Source organism: Anser cygnoides, chromosome 32, assembly GCF_040182565.1.
Source record: "Anser cygnoides isolate HZ-2024a breed goose chromosome 32, Taihu_goose_T2T_genome, whole genome shotgun sequence".
Classification (NCBI taxonomy): Eukaryota; Metazoa; Chordata; class Aves; order Anseriformes; family Anatidae; genus Anser; species Anser cygnoides.
Window position 1 is genome coordinate 3,509,286 of NC_089904.1, and position 15,545 is coordinate 3,524,830.

At 55.4% G+C, this 15,545-nt stretch overlaps 1 protein-coding gene across 3 annotated transcripts; it reads left to right on the plus strand.

Annotated features, from left to right (window-relative positions):
* The first annotated feature begins 4,924 nt into the window (after positions 1-4,924).
* Positions 4,925-15,208, plus strand: KASH5 (KASH domain containing 5). Of its 3 annotated transcripts, XM_066985661.1 has the most exons (15): positions 4,925-6,376; positions 6,477-10,710; positions 10,858-10,932; positions 11,147-11,327; positions 11,742-11,779; positions 12,151-12,217; positions 12,287-12,454; positions 12,552-12,669; positions 12,937-12,987; positions 13,106-13,186; positions 13,639-13,694; positions 14,202-14,253; positions 14,359-14,399; positions 14,524-14,639; positions 14,981-15,208. In XM_066985661.1, the coding sequence occupies exons 2-14, from the start codon at positions 10,686-10,688 to the stop codon at positions 14,627-14,629; spliced, it is 1,059 nt and encodes a 352-aa protein (XP_066841762.1). In that variant the 5' UTR covers positions 4,925-6,376; positions 6,477-10,685; the 3' UTR covers positions 14,630-14,639; positions 14,981-15,208. The 3 variants fall into 3 exon arrangements, with proteins under 3 accessions (XP_066841762.1, XP_047910712.1, XP_047910713.1); XM_048054755.2 differs by having other exon boundaries at positions 4,925-10,710; XM_048054756.2 differs by lacking the exon at positions 4,925-6,376 and having other exon boundaries at positions 6,619-10,710; positions 12,287-12,436; positions 14,981-15,196.
* Positions 15,209-15,545: the final 337 nt, after the last annotated feature.

The window sequence follows — 15,545 nt, forward strand, 5'->3', positions numbered from 1 at the left end:
AGCAGCGGCGCCAGGCTCACTGCTGCCTCCCGGTGACCGCGAGGGGACATTGCAGTGCCACCGCAGGGTTAGGGTTTTACGGGGCGCTGGAATGAGTCTAGAGTAGCACAAAGAGCCCTGGAGAGTCCTGCAAGGCCTTCAGGGAGCACTGGACTACTTTGGGAGTCCCTGGGAGGCCTCGAGACGGCACTAGAATGCACTGAGGGGCCACAGGAGGCCTGAAGGCTGCACTGGGAGGCCTCCCAGAACTGCAAGGCTTCAAGGGGAGCTGGAGCACACTGAGAATCCAAGGGAGGCATCTGGTATTAACTGGGAGGCCTTTGGGGCACCCAGAGGACACTGGAGAGCTGTGCAAGGCCTCTAGCTGGTACTAGGGGATATCACAGAGCCCTGGGAGGCCTTCAGCATGCCCTAGAGAGCACTGCAGAACCCCATGAGGCACCCAAAGGGCGCTAGGTTGCAGCAAGTCACCCTGGGAGGCCTCCGGGGTGCCACAGGAGTCCCCTAGGTGTCCAAGAGAGCACTGGGGGAAATGGGAGGCCTCTAGAGTGCCCTGGGAGGCTTCTAGGGCGTGCTAGGACACACTATAAAGCCCTGTGAGGTCCGCAAGGGGTGCTAGACTGCACTGGAAGGGCCTGGGGGGCCTCCTGGGTGCACTGGGAGGCTTCTAGTTCTCTCTAGAGTGCATTGGGAGTTTGGGAAGCCTGCTATTGCATTAGAGACAACTGGGGATCATAGGAGGCCTCTAGTGTGCGCCGGGAGGATTTTAGGGCACCCTAGAATACACTGGAGGGAACTGTGGGGTGTCCAGGAGGGACTATAGCACACTAAGTGTCTCTGGGAGGACTCCAGTTCTAACTAGGAGGACTCTAGTGACTCTAGAGTCCGCTGTGGTGATGTGGGATGTCTGCTAGGTTTAGTAGCGTGCACTAAGGGGCCCTGTGAGGCCTCTAGTGTGCCTACAGTGTACTGGAGAGCACTGCCAGGCCTCCAGAAGTCACTAGTATACAATGAGGATCCCTGGGAGGCCTCCAGGGTGCACCACGAGGCACCTAGGGTGCCTGAGAGTGCAGTGGGGGGTCGTGGTGTGTCTGCAGGGGATACTAGAGTGCACTGGTGGCCCTGGGAGGCATCTAGAGACCCCAGGAGGCTTCTAGGGGGCATTAGAGCACATTGTAGAGCCCTATGAGGTCTCTAGGGGGGAATTAGAGCACAATGAGGGGGACTGGAAGACTTCCAGGGAGCACTAGACTACACTGGGAGGCAATGGGAGGCCCTTAGGGTGCACTGGGAAGCCTCTAGTGCTCTGTAGAACGCAACGGGGAAGCTCTGGGAGACCTCTAGAGTGCCTGATAATGCGGCGAGTGAGCGGGTGGGTGCTGGGATGCCTGCAGGGGATACTAGAGTGCACTGGGGAATATGGGAGGAATACAGCACTCCCAGCACTCTAGTGCTCTCAGAGGTCTCAGAGGGCTATTTAGTGCACTCTAGGGCCCTGGAGGGTCACGGGAGGCATATAGAGAGCTCTGGGAGGCTTCTAGATGCTAGAGATCACTGGAGAGCACTGCAAGATTTCCAAAGTGCATTAGAACACACCAAGGCACACTTGGCAGCTTTCCAGGAGCTTCTAGAGTGCACTGGAGGTCCTTGGAGATTCGAGGGCACACGGGGAAGTCTGTAGTGCACACCAGAGTGCAGTGTGGGGCCCTGGGAGCCCTCATGGGCATCCTAGAGCTACTTGTGGGAGGTCCTGGGAGGCCTTTGGGAAGTGATAGAGTGTACTGGGAAGTACCAGGGTGCATGCACTAGACACTAGAGTGCACTGGGAGTGTTTGAAGGCCTGTATGGGGCACTAGAGCACAGCAGGGGGGGTCTGGGATGGCTGTAGGGAACTGTAGAGGGCACTGGCAAGTCCAGCGAGGCCTTCATGGGGTGCTAGAAGACACTGCAAGGCCCTGTGAGGCCTCCAGGAGGTCCCAGAGAACACTGGCGGGCCACAGGAGTCATGAAGACTGCACTGGGAGGCCTCTAGGGCATCCTAGAGGACCTTGGTGGTCACTTGGGGGCACTTGGGGGGATCTAGAGTGCACTAGGTGGCCCTGGTAGACCTGTGGAGGATCTAGAGTGGAGTGGAGGGCCACTGGAAGCTTCTAGTGTGAACTGGAAGGTCTTCAGGGCACCCTAGATGACAGTGGAGAGTCCTGCGAGGCCTCTAGCTGGTTCTAGAGCACTCTGGGGGGGCATGGAAGGCTTCTTCTAGTGTGCCCTAGAATGCACTGAATAGCCCTTTAAGGCCACCAGCGGACACTCGTTTACAGTAAGGGTCCCTGGGAGGCCTCTACAGTGTACTAGGGGGACCATAGAGCGACTGGGAGTGCACTGGATGCCCTGGGAGGACTCTAGAGTGCACCATGAGTCTTCTATGGGACACTGGAACACACTGTAGAGCCCCATGAGTTCTCCAGGAGGCGCTGGAGCACACAGGATTGCCCTGAGAGATTTCCTGGGGGTGTTAAGACTCCACTGGAGTGGAGGCCCTAGAAATCTTCAGGGTGCAATTGGACGCCTATAGTGCTCTCTACAGTGCAGCGGGAAGCCTTCAAAAGTCTACAGGGGGTACTAGAGAGCACCAGGAACCCTGGGAGGCATGTAGAGTGCCCTGGGAAAACACTAGGGGATACTAGAGCACACTTGAGCAACTTTTCAGGTCTCCAGGGGCCTTAGAGTACAATGGAGAGATCTACAAGGTCTCTAGAGGGCCTTAGGGCACACTAAGCAGGATCTGGGAGCATTCCAGTGGGTGCAAAACTGCACTGGGAGACCCTGGGAGATTCTATAGGGCAGTGTGAGAGGCTTCTAGTGCTCTCTGGAGTACAGGATGCTCTCTAGGGCATCCAAGGGGAGAGCAAACATCCCTGTGAGGCCTCTAGCAGATAATACAGCACATGGTGTGTGTGTGGGGGGGACGACAGAAGAACTCTAGAGTTCTGGACAGCCCAGCGAAACCTCCAGGGGGCTGCAGGTTATACTAACTGAAGCTGTGGTGTTGGGTTAGGGTCATAATTAGAGTTCGGGCTAGGGATTGCTAGGGTTTGGAGAGACAGTAAGCACAGATTCCTGTTGTGTGTGGGGTTGCGTAAAGGCTCCCAAAGGGAGTTCAGGTGTACCCAAAGGCTTCTGTTGAGAGCGCAGATTGATGAGCACCAAGGGAGGCCTCCATTGTGCCTGAGAGTGCACTCAAGAGCCCTGTGAGGCCTACAGAGTCCAGAAGATTCCAGGAAGAGTCCCTGTTTGGCCTCTAGGGTGAGAGAGGATGCTCCTAGGAAACCCTAGAGTGCACTGGAGTGCCTTGGAAGGCCTCCAGGTCATCCTAGAGGACACTGGGGGTCACTGGGAGGCTTTTGGGGGGGGGCTAGAGGGCACTCACTGGCCCTGGTAGACCTGCAGAAGATCTAGAGTACAGCAGAGGACCATGGGAGGTCTCCAGTATGCCCAGAAGTGCACTAGAGTGCACTGCGAGTATTCTAGAGGCCAGAAAATTCCAGGAAGAGTCCCTGTTTGGCCTCTAGGGTGCAAGAGGATGCTCCTAGGGCACCCTAGAGTGCACTGGAATGCCCTGGGAGGCCGCTAGGAAATCCTGGAGGACACTGGGTGTAACTGGGAGGCTTTTAGGGGGGGTTAGAGGGTACTCAGTGGCCCTGGTAGACCTGTGGAAGATTTAGAGTGCTGCGGATGACCATGGGAGGCCTCCAGTGTGCCCTAGAGTGCTCTAGAGAGCCCTGTGAGGCCTCCAGAGGCCAGTACATTCCAGGAAGAGTCACTTTTTGGCCTCTAGGCTGAAAGAGTAGGCTCCTAGGGCACCTTAGCTTTCACTGGAGTGCCCAGGGAGACATCTAGGGCATCCTAGAAGACACTGGGGGTCACTGGGAGGCTGTCAGGGGCAGCTAGAGGGCACTCAGTGGCTCTGGTAGACCTGTGGAGCACCTAAAGTACAGTCAAGGAAAACTGGACACTTCCAGCATACCCAAGAGTTCACTAGAGATCTCTTCAAGGGTTCTAGAGGCCAGTAGATTCAAAGAAGAGTCCCTGTTTGGCCTCTGGTGTTCCACAGAAGGCTCCTCGTGCACCCTAGAGTGCACTGGAGTACCCTTTGAGGCCCCTAGCAGATCCTAGAGGACAGTGAGGGTCTCTGGGAGGCTTTCAGGGGCACCAGATGGTACTAGGTGGCCCTGGTAGACTTGTGGAAGATCTAGAGTGTCGCAGAAGACAAAAGGAGTCATCCAGTGTGCCTGGAAGTGCACTAGGGAGCCCTGTGAGTATTTTAGAGGCCAGTAGATTGCAGGAAAAATCCCTGTTTGGACTCTAGGGTGCAAGAGGAGGCTAATAGGACAACCTGGAGGGCACTGGAATGGATTTGGAGGCATCTAGGGCATCCTAGAGGACACTGAGGGTCACTGGAAAGTTTTCAGGGGGGAGCTAGAGCGCACTGGGTGGCTCTGGTAGGCCTGTGGAGCATCTCAAGTGCCGTGGAGGACAACGGGAGGCCTCCAATGTGCCCAGAAGTCCACTGGAGTGCACTGTGAGTATTTTAGAGGCCAGAAGATTCGAGGAAGAGTCACTGTTTGGCCTCCAGGGTGCAAGAGGAGGCTCCTAGTGCACACTAGAGTGTACTGGAGTGTCCTGGCAGAACTCTAGGGTAACCCTAACTGTAACCCTAAATCTAACCCTAATTAGGACCCAAAAAAAGTACATTGCCAGTTTCTCCCATCAAAAAGTGCTCCCAATGGAAGCCTTTGGGTAGACCCGAACTCCTTTTGGGAGCCATTATGCAACCCCACACACGACAGGTCTCTGCACTTTCTCTCTTTCCAAACAACCCTAATTGTAACCCTAACCATAGCCCTAAACCTTACCCTAATTATGACCCTAAAAACACGTACGCCAACAGTACACAACCCCACATACAGCAGGACTGGCCTTCTGTGGTCCACACTGAGGATGGATTCCGACCCCTGAGAATTAAGTCAGGGGGCTAATAGTATGTGTGTTGCGTGGTGTTTGGCAGGGGGAGGTGGGGAGTTGTCCAGCAGGGCGCGGTGTGGTTGGAGTCCTTACAGCAGAGAGGGCTGTTCGGGATTGGTAGGTTTGGTTTGGAGGAGTGTGTGGCATCCTTCCTGTGTGATGGGACTGATTGTTGGGCAGGAAAGTTCTAGCTCCTATTTCTTTTACAATGTGGTTTGTGTAGTCTGTGTTCCATCTCTTATACTGCCCTTTTTCAGATCTTGGTATCCTCCGTGTTGTTTGAGCTCAGCGAGCATCCTGAAGCTCTACAGTGTGTTTCTTTGTGAGCTTAGCGCCAGCCTTTGTCAAGGATGGATCCAGACCTATAAGAGTTAAGTCAAGGGGCAAATGCTATGTTTATGCCGGTTGGTTGGTTAGGGGTAGGTGGGGATTTGCGCAGCAAGGCAAGGGGTGGTCAGTGCATCAGAGAGGGTGGTCCTGAATCTGCAGGAGGCTGTGTGGCCTCCTTCCTGTGTGATGTGAGCATCCTCCGGGCAGGGCAGTCCCAGCCTGTGTCTCTTCTTTGGTGTAGTCTGTGCTGTGTCTTTAACCGTTCCCGTCCCAGGCCTTGGTATCCTTCTTGCTCACTGAGCTCAGTGAGCACCAGGGTAGCTGTCCCAAGGGTCTCAAATGTTTCTGCTCCTCACCTTTGTGCCAGCTGAGCAATTCTTGTCTTGTCATAGAAGCCTGAAGCACAGCCCTGCCTGTCGTGTTCTGTGTGGCGATTGGTTGCACGGACTCTTAGTGTGATCAAGCAAGAGTCTTTACTGCAACCCAGCTACGTTCTTTTTATACACTTTTCTTCCAGATGTTTTCCTTCAAAAACCCTGCAACCCCCTTTTACAGTCCTTTGGTCCCTTTGTCTTGTCATTTGCTGATCTTTGTCTTGACGTATGTGTTGGGCTGGTACGTACCTTATTGCAACGTCCTGATCCTGTGCCTGGTTCTGGTCATGCTCTGTTACTTTTCTTTTCCCCTGGGCCTCGTAGCGGTCTTTGCTCTTATCTCCTTTTGTTATTTACCTATGCCTCAGGCTCCTTGGTGAGTCTCATCCTCCACATCTCTCTTGTCTTCCAGAACTCCCTTCTTTGATTCTTACATGGTCACAAGTCCTTTATCTATGTACATGGCTAGTTAAACCTACTTTTCCTATATGATTACATATCCCACAGTTTTGCATTGCAGATATCTTTGGGCATTCACCTTTGATCTGGGTTGTGTCATCAGCTCTTCTTAATGGTGATTTTTTTTACAGCGTTTTTTTTTGTATAGAAGGTGCAAAGCGTCAATCTCCACCAGAGGTGTATTGGGCCAGGTGAGGTATGAACAGCTTGCCAAAGGAGCAGGTGTGTTTGAGGTGTGTCCCTGTCACTGAAGTCAAAAAAAAAGCATCCCTTCTTGTTTTGGTTTTACAGGTGGCAGAGCTGGCTCACAAGGGCAGACGGAGGGTTCGGCCTTGGGAGGGGTGAGCAGCTGCGGTAATGGAAAGAGCAGTTGATGCAGGTGAGCTATGGCATGTGGATGCTTTCAGTCTGTACTTCTCCCCCCCCCCCCCCCTTTTTTTTAAAAAAAAAAAAAAAGTCTTGTCACACAGTCTCAGAGGGATAAAGCCGTATGCTGAAGAGTAGTGTGAGACTCAGATTTGATGTAAGGTTGGGCAGGAGGAGAAGAGTGGCATGCTGGCTTCTGAGAACTGCAGTCACTTCACCTCCCATTACTCTGGTGCTGTGGCCTGTGCCAGCTGTGTTATCTGACTTCAGTAGCAGAGCAGGTCAGTTGACTACTGTTTTGCTTCTGAGGAGGATTTGCATTGGAAGAAGTTTGGCTGGTGTGCCAATCTATTTCTGCAGGTGAAGAGGATCCTTGTGCCTTTAGCAACGTCCTGGCTAGCCTTTGTATTCCTTGTTGAGGATAGAGTCTGCCTCCCAGCATTGCCAAGCTAAGCTGGGGAGGCAAATGCTATGTTTGGGCTGGGGTTGTGAATGGACACATAGAGCAAGGGCATGTGCTTTTAAGTCATTGCAGCAGATGAGGCCTTTCAGGATTGGTCACGGTCAGGCAGAGGGAGGGTATGTGGGGCTCTGTCAGGTACAGCGTGAGCATGTGCCAGGCAGGGCAGTTCCAGCTTGGTGTCTGTGTTCTGTGTTGTCTGTGCTGTACTATAGTCTTCATTTCCTGTTGCTCTTATATTCTTATATTTCTTATATATTCTTATATTTCTTATATTCTTGTATTTCCTGTTGCTTTTCATATCCTGTTGCTGTACTACAGTCTTCATTTCCTGGTGCTCAGCAGGCCCTGCAGAAGCCATCCTGAGGTTGTTGAACACATCACCTCATGGGAATAATGCCAGTTGAGCAGTTCTTATCTTGCAGTGGGAGCTTAAAGAGCTCATTTCTTCTGTGTGTGTAGTTCTTTTGTATCATTAATGTTTCCTGATATGATCATCATATGTTACACGCTCCTTGGGTCTTGTTATCGTCATTGCTTTTTTCATTGGACTGACTAGACAGGCAAGTCGGTAGCCAAGCCAAAGGTCCTAAATGCTTGTGTCATCATCTCAAGGCTGATTGAGCGATTCTTGTCTTGTAGTCAGAGCTTAAAGCGTGGATCTGTTTCAGGTCTTGGGCATCATATTCAGTTTCAGATGGTATCCGCTTCCATCCTTACTGTTGCGGAAGTCATCTGGGCCACATCAGGAGCTCTTTCTTGAGTATTCATTACCAAAGCATTTTCTTATGGGATTTGCACTCCATTCTTCCGGTCTCTTGTTGTAAATCTGTGCTTTTTATGCCTCCATCATCGCAGTTTTGGTGGTCGCTTTCAGTCACAGGTCACGGCATTTGAGTCTCTCCCTGGGTCTGCCGCAGAGCATCTGTGCTGACTTGTCGCACAAAAATTACATACGCATTAGGTTTCACAACACGTCTATGCATATTCATTTCCTAGCTCTGCCTAGCCCCGCTTCGTATGCTAATTATCAGTCCTGCACTTGCGTATTACTCTCTGGTGGTCATCCGGGTGGTCGTCGGGATGAAGTAAGATGTCTTCATCAGAGTTGAACTTTTTAACCTTTTCTTCTTACGCATGCTCTCTGAGACCTCGGTCTCAGTCCAAACTGCAAGGTTGGTTTGATCCAGTTCCCGGAGTCCGAGAGGCCCCAGTTATCTAGATGTCTAGGAATAGTCTAGCAGTTCATGTCACTAAGGGATTTGAAGGGTTAACATTGAGGCCCAAGTCTAGGTGATAAGAGAACAAAGGGGGGTTTTAGAGAAAACTGCTGACTACTGCACGGGATGTTGTGAGAGTTTCTGAAATCCGGCCCAGAGGCTACCAAATAAGGAGGAAGGGGGAGCTGAAGGATGACTGAAGGACAAAATTCTGCGAGGAAGATCACCAGCCTTCAGCCCTAGCGACCCCCGAGAGACCACCAGAGACTGATACACAGGCGCCCCTGGGAGGGTTTTGGATTCCGGAAACCAATTATAATAACCCTGCCTCTTACAGGAATAGTAATGAATATGTATTAGCCTAGGAGCATAAAAACTAGCCACCTTATGTAACAGGTGTGCGTCCTGGTGGAGCAGAGACTCCCGGCGCACCCAGTGTTGTTTGCTTGCCTCTATTCGTTTAATAAATTGTAAACTTTGATTGTAATCCTATTTGGTACTCAGTCATTTATAACAGTTCTCATCTACATCCCCAATAATTAGGATATTTTACCACATATGTAGCTAAATATTAATTCAGATAAGTTTTAGCATCTTCCCCATCTCACTGTGTCTGGGAGTTGGGACCTGTCTGTAGACATTTGGGGCCTGCATCTTGCATTTGTGGTGTGGCTGTAGAGTGTGCAGTGTGCATATGGGTTTTTGGCCTTTCTGTAGTTTTTGGGTCTTGTGTCTGGGCTTTTGGGTTCTGTTTGTGGCATGTGTCTTGGGTTTGAGACCTGGCTGTAGCCTTTGGGGCTTATGCCCAGGCTTTGGGGCCTGTCTGTAAACATTTGGGGCCTGCGTCTAGGGGTTTGGGGCCTGTCTGTAGACATTTGGGACCTGCGTCTGAGGCTTGGGGCCTGTCTGTAGTGTTTGCAGCCTGTGTCTAGACTTCTGGTGCTTGTCCGTAGCATTTTGGGTGTGCGTCTCTGGTTCAGGGCCTGTCTGTAGTATTTGGGGCCTGTCTGGAGTTCGGGGCCTGTCTGTAGTATTTGTGCCTGCATGTAGGCTTCTTGGGCCTTTCTGTAACATTTGGAGCCTGTGTCTGGGCTTTTGAGGCCTTTCTGTAGCGCTTGGGGCCTGTGCCTAGGCTTTTGGTGCTTGTTTGTAGCACTTTGTGCCTGTGTCTGGGTTTTGGGGCCTTTCTGTAGTGTTTGGGGTCTGCGTCTGGAGTTTGGGGCCTATCTGTAGTGTTTAGGCCTGTGTCCATGCCTTTGGGGTGTTTCTGCAGTGTTTGGGGACTTCGTCTGGGGTTTTGTCCTGTCTGTAGCGTTTGCGGCCTATGTCATGGGTTTGGGGCCTGTCTGTAGTGCTTAGGGCCTATATTCACACTTTTGGGCCTGTCTGTAGTGTTGGTGGCCTGCGTCTGGGGTTTGTGGCCTGGCTGTAGCATTTGGGGCCTGCTTCTGGCTTTGGGGGCCTGTCTGTAGCGTTTGGGGCATGTGTCTGGTGTTTGGGACTGTCAAAAGCATTTTGAGCCTGCATTCAGTTTTTTTGGGACTGTGTCTGGGTTTTTGGGACAGTGTGTAGTGTTTGGGGACTGTCTGGAGACTTTGGGGGCTTTGTCTAGGCTTTTATGGCCTCTCTGAAGCCTTTGGTGCTGGCATCTGGGACTTGGGGCCTGTCTATAGCATTTTGGACTGTCTGGTATTTTTTGTCTGGACTTGTCTGTAGCATTTGGGGCCTGCATTTTGGTTTTGGGATGTATCTGGAGCTTTTGGGGCCTAGCTGTAGCATTGTAGCATGTAGTGAGTGGTTTTGTATTGTACTTGTTGAGGCCAGCTCTGGTTCCATCACTGCTGTGCTTCTTCGGTTCTATCACCGTGGCACTTTGTTCAGCTCCATCAGAATTAATTCTTCATCAATCTGTGTGACTCTTACTGTAATACAGTTGCAGTGACACATAGCAACCGCTGTAGTGATGGCATAAAGCGTTATGGTGCTGTGGGGACAGGGAGGGACACAGGGGCCCCACTGGCTGAAAGTGCCCCCAAGCCTGCGCTTTCGTCCTCCCTCTTGGCTCGGCCTCGAGCCACTGCACACATTTGCGAGGCGGAGATGGGGGCAGGCGGCCTCCAGGTGGCCTTGTAGCAAACAAAGGGAAGCCAAAGCTGGAGAGCGCCACCTCCTCAGTAGAGGGACTGCTGTTCCCACTAAAGAAAGGAGAAACCAGGCCTCCCGCTGCTGCGCAGAAGCTCAGCCCGAGCAGGCTGCAGGCCCGAGGCCTCGCAAGCTCAGCACGGCGCTGGTGCCTTGCTCCAAGCCCTGGTGGGGCTGCGCCTGGAGGGGGCTGAGCGTGGCCCCGCCCCCTTCCCCAAAAGGGCGGGAAGTGGGCGGGGCTCGCACCCATTCCCTGTGAGGAGCTGTGAGGAGAAGGAGGTCCCCCCGGTGTCCCCTCGGTGCCGTGAGAGCATGGAGAGCAGAGAAAGCGCAGCAAGTACGTACCGCCTGTTGCCCAGAGGGCGTTAGGCAGCCCCCCAGAGAATGAGGTGGCCCCGGCACGGCCCCAAAGGGCGCATGGCGTCCTGCCGTGCCAGGCAGCACCCCGTCGGGCCCCGTAACCTCTCCCGTTGCCCTCCCGCAGCCGGGGCCGAGGGTGGCTGGTTGGAGGAGTCCCTGCTGGACTGCGCCTTCGCTGCCTGTGACACGGAGCAGACAGGTAGCGGTGCCGGGACCCCGATTCCACCCCGTGGCCTCCTTCTCGCTCCGCGCTGCCTGTTTCCACCTTCTGAATGGCGCGCGGAAGCTGGGGGACGCCGCGGGAAGACGCGCGGGGGGCTGGAGCCCAATGGGTGGATGCACAGGCAGCCGGATGGATGCGCGCGCTGCCCGAGAGACGCGGGGCGTGTGGTGAGCTTCGCCTCTGATGGCAGGCGCGGTGCCAGCCTGGCGCATCATGGAGTACCTGCAGGCGGTGACGGGGCGTAGTGGCGAGGAGCAGCAGCTGCAGAAGCTCGGGCAGATGCTGGAGGTGACGGCAGCGGGGGTGGCCCTGGATCTGCCCACCTTCCGCACTGTCATGCGCGAGTGGATCGCCCACTGTCAGCGGGATGGGTGAGTGCTTGGGGAAACAGAGGCATGCGGGGGCAGTGCTTCAAATGGCGGCATTACAGCTCCGTGCCCGGACACTGGGTGTGCCTGGAGCATACAATGCAATTATGGCTCCGTGCCTTGACACTGGGCGTTTCAAGCTAAATGTGGGCATTTCAGCTCTGCGCCTGCAACAGCTGTCTCAACGTGGGAATTCGGGCTCTGCAGCCCAACACCGGGCGTTTCTGGAGCTAGATAATGGAATTACGTTTCAGTGCCCCAACAGTGGCATTTCAGGAGCCAAATACTTAAATTGTGGCTCCGCGCCCTGACGCCAATTGGTTCAGGAGCCACGGTGGGAAGTGTGGCAGAGAGTTGCCGTACCACGTGCCCATCTCACTGATTCCTACCAACGCCTCAATGCTTTTCTTTCCCCAGGGCCTCGCAGTCTGCTGAGGAGCTGGATGTAACGGGCGGTAGGTGTGCGCACCGGAAAACAGATCAGTGCCCACTCCAGCCATGCTGCGCCTGCTGGCAGCACTGCTAATTCGAAGCCCCAGCTGAGCGACAACTCCTTCTTTCCTGCACACGGGGTGCGGGCTCTGGCGGAAAACGCAACCACACACTAACCACTGAGCCACCCTGTGCCCAGCCATAACGCCGCAGCGTGGGGTGGAAAGGAGAGTAGCGGGGCAGAAACTAAGAGATGTGGGGCAGCAATTGGAGGTGTGGGGCAGCAATTCAGAGCTGTGGGGCAGACTCACAGACGCTCACAGCATCAGTGGCACTGTGGTTTTGTTGCTGGGGCTCCATGGATGCAGATTCCCATCTCTCTCTACTCACCCAGGACCTCGCGTGCTCACAGCCGCATTGGATCTTGAGGGCTACGGCGGCGAAAGAGAGAGCGTGACCTTGTAGGTAGCGGCATCATCGGGCTTCCAAAACACACCTGAGCGGTGCTAATGAGCCTCCTCTCACTGCAGGGACACCAGGAGCATCCAGGAGGAGCGGGAGCGCTGCAACCAGCACTTGGCCGGCCAGAACGCCACGCTGCGCTGTGCCCTGGAGTCAGCCGAGGAGCTGAATGCCCAGCTGGCTGAGGAGGTGGCAGGGCTGACGGCGCAGCTCCACCGGTCAGGGGGCACCCATAGGTGCTGGGAACGGGGGACAGGGACATGCGGGCAGCTGCAGATGCGTCTCTGCAGCAGTGCTGCCGGGTGACGACCAGCGGCCATCTGTCTCTCGCAGTGCCCAGCAGGCATTGGAGCATGGCTGGGCAAGCAGCCAAAAGCTGGAGGACCTGGAGGATGAGGTGAGGAGGCTTCAGGAGGAGAACAGAGGCCTGGCAGAACAAAATCAGCATCTGGTGAGTGCCCCCCCCCCAGCTGCTCGGCAACTCTGTTGTTCATTTTCCCTTTTTTTCCTCTTAAAACAATGCCAAGGTGACGCGGTGACTCCTGGCTGCTGGCCGCTGGCCTTTGCCCTGCCTGTGGCAGTGAGGCTGCGTTGGCCTCAGCAGGGCCAGACCTGGTGGTGTGCAGCCTCCGCTCGCATGCCCCCCAACTAGTGGGCTGCCCCCAGCAACTTATGGGGCTGCCCCCAGCAACTTAACGGCACACTCTTTCCCCTCCAGGAAAGGGAGCAGCGTGGCCTTCTGGAGGAAGTCACCGGCCTTCAGGAGACGGTGAGGACGGGCACGAAGAGCCAGGGGTGCCCCGCAGCACTGTGCCCCCACCCCAATGCACCACCAGCAGCTTTTAGTCCAGTTTCACTGGGTATCAACCCACTTTCCTCTGGAGCAGAACTCAACGCTGCTTGCTGAGGCCAAGGGAAGGAAGGAGAATCTGCAGGCACTGGAGGCAAAGAGGGATGCCATCCTGCAGGTAAGAGGCAGCTGAGCCTCGTCAAATGCTAACGAACCAGCTCCCTCAGCTGGGGGGCGGGACAACACCACATGGGGCTGGCGGCCCCTCCCCCATTATGCCCATCTGTGGAGGCCAGTGTGGCCATGGCCTCCAGCCCTGTTGCGTTGCTGCGGTCTCCTGCCACGATCTGCCTTCGCCAAGGTGAGCAACGTGATCCCTCTCCTCAAGTAAATACTCCCCCAGGACTCCAAAGGGATGGGAGCCACCACCGGCACCCCAAATTCGTCCCTGTTCCCCCCAGTTCTGCAGATGATGTGCGGCATGCAGGACCTGATGGAGGCTTTGCAGCATTATGAGGGCGCTGTGTGGGCACAGCTCCCACAAAGCCCCCAAATCCAGCAAACTGGAGAGGAGAGATGGGAGAAACCCTAACAAAGTCTTTTTCTTCCCCTAAAATCACGGAGCAACAGATGGAGATCAGCAGCCTCCACAAACTACTGAGGCAGACACTGGAGGCTTTGGCCACGTAGGTGCTGTGGGTACCTGGGGGGCCACGGGGCTCTCACTGGCTGAAAATGCCCCTATAGAACTCCCAAATCTGCGTTTTCATCCTTCCTTCTAGCTTGGCCTCAACCGCCGCACATATCTGTGAGGCGGAGGTCAGGGCAGACGGCCTCCAGCTGCTTTTTGGGGCAGGATGCTGGAAATCGGGGCTGTCAGAATCTTAAGGAGTAGGAAGGTGGGAGGGAAAAAAATGGGTAAAATCATAATAAAAAAAGAAAAAGGGGGTAAATGTGGGCACGCAAAGAGCGTGGACACAAGTGTGGCCCCTGCAAACCTGCGCTGGCTTGGAGTGAGGGCACGTGGCGCTTTGGGTCCCCCAGACTTCCCATCTGCCCCTTGCCCATACTGCCCATTTCCCCCCCCCACCGCTTTCCAGCCCTCCCTGCATCCCCCAGTGCCCATCACCCCCACCCCCCCAATGCCAATCGCTGCCCCAGTTTCCAGCCCCCCCAGCCTCTTCCTCCCACAGGCGAGCCCCACAGCCTGAGGCACAGCCGCTCAGCACGGAGCCATGGAGGGAGGTAGGAATCGCCAGAATCATGTCTTCTCCCCCAGAAAATGTCCAATGGGGGGCAGAGGAGGCACAGCCATGTCACCGCCCCCTCAAATCACCATGTTCCCCACAGCCCTCCCAGCGTGCAGACCAGAACTGCTGGCGCACATGGTGGTAAGCGGGGGTCCCACTGCCGTGGGTCGTAGCACCCCACACTGTGGGCCAGGAAAAGCCCTGGAGGTTTGGAGGGGTGCTGCACCCCCCAGATCTCCCCCCAGATCACTGAGTGCCCCTGCAGGCTCGTCCCACACCTGCTGCTGGTGCTGCTGCTGGCACTGCTCTGCCTCCTGCACCACATCGCCCCATGGCTGGAGCTGAGCTACCTGAGATCCCCCCCACTGTGAGAAGGCCCAGGTAAAGCGACCGGAGCCTGCTGTGGGGCACGTGGGAGCCCAAGCCCCATAGTGGGTACGGCAGCGCGTGGGGCTGTGGGGTAGAGTGTGGAGCGGGGTTAGGGGGGAAAGGGGAAAGGGGGTGGAGGGGGGAATTACGGAGTGGAGTGTGGGGCTGTAGGGCAAAGCATGGGCGGGCCGTGGGACAGAGCACAGTGCTTGGGGCACACTAAATGCCCCCCCTGCCCTATAGTTGCCCTGCAGTGGCCAGGCTGGGAGTCACGGCACCAGTCGTTTCCCCAGCCCGGCCCCCCCATCCTGCAGTCCCAGCCCCCCCAAGTAACACCCTCCTGCTTTTTCCAGGTCTGAGCTCCTCCTGCATAGCACGGGACCACCCCCACGGAACCTACTGACCGCTGCGCCATGGGGAAAGGGGGGTGCACACAAATGCCCCCAGTGAAGTCCCCCTCCCCCACGGTACCCCACTTCTGGGGGAGGCTCTCTATGTGCCGCCCCCCAAAAAGGAGGAATAAAGCTGTGCTTAGCACTGCCCCGCGTCATACAGAGTGAATGGGGGGGCCCCTATGGGAGGGTCATTTGGGTAGGGCTTTGAGTGGGGTAGGGGTGCACAAAGTGTTGGGGGGGGGGGCATGAAGCATTGGGGGTGCAGCAGGGCCCACTGTGTCCCAGTATGTCCCAGTGTGCTCCAGGACCACGTACGGGTGCTCTCAGCCCCATCCCAGTGTCCCATTGTCATCATCTCAGTGCTCCCACTGTCCTCACCGGTTTCATCCCAGTGCACACATTATCCCCATTCCCAGTGCTCCCAGTTCTACCTTGTCTCCATTGCGTGATCCCCATCGTGTTCCTTCTAGGGCTCACGGGTGCCCCGGAGCACCCACCCCGGTGACCCCCGGAGGGCCCCCGG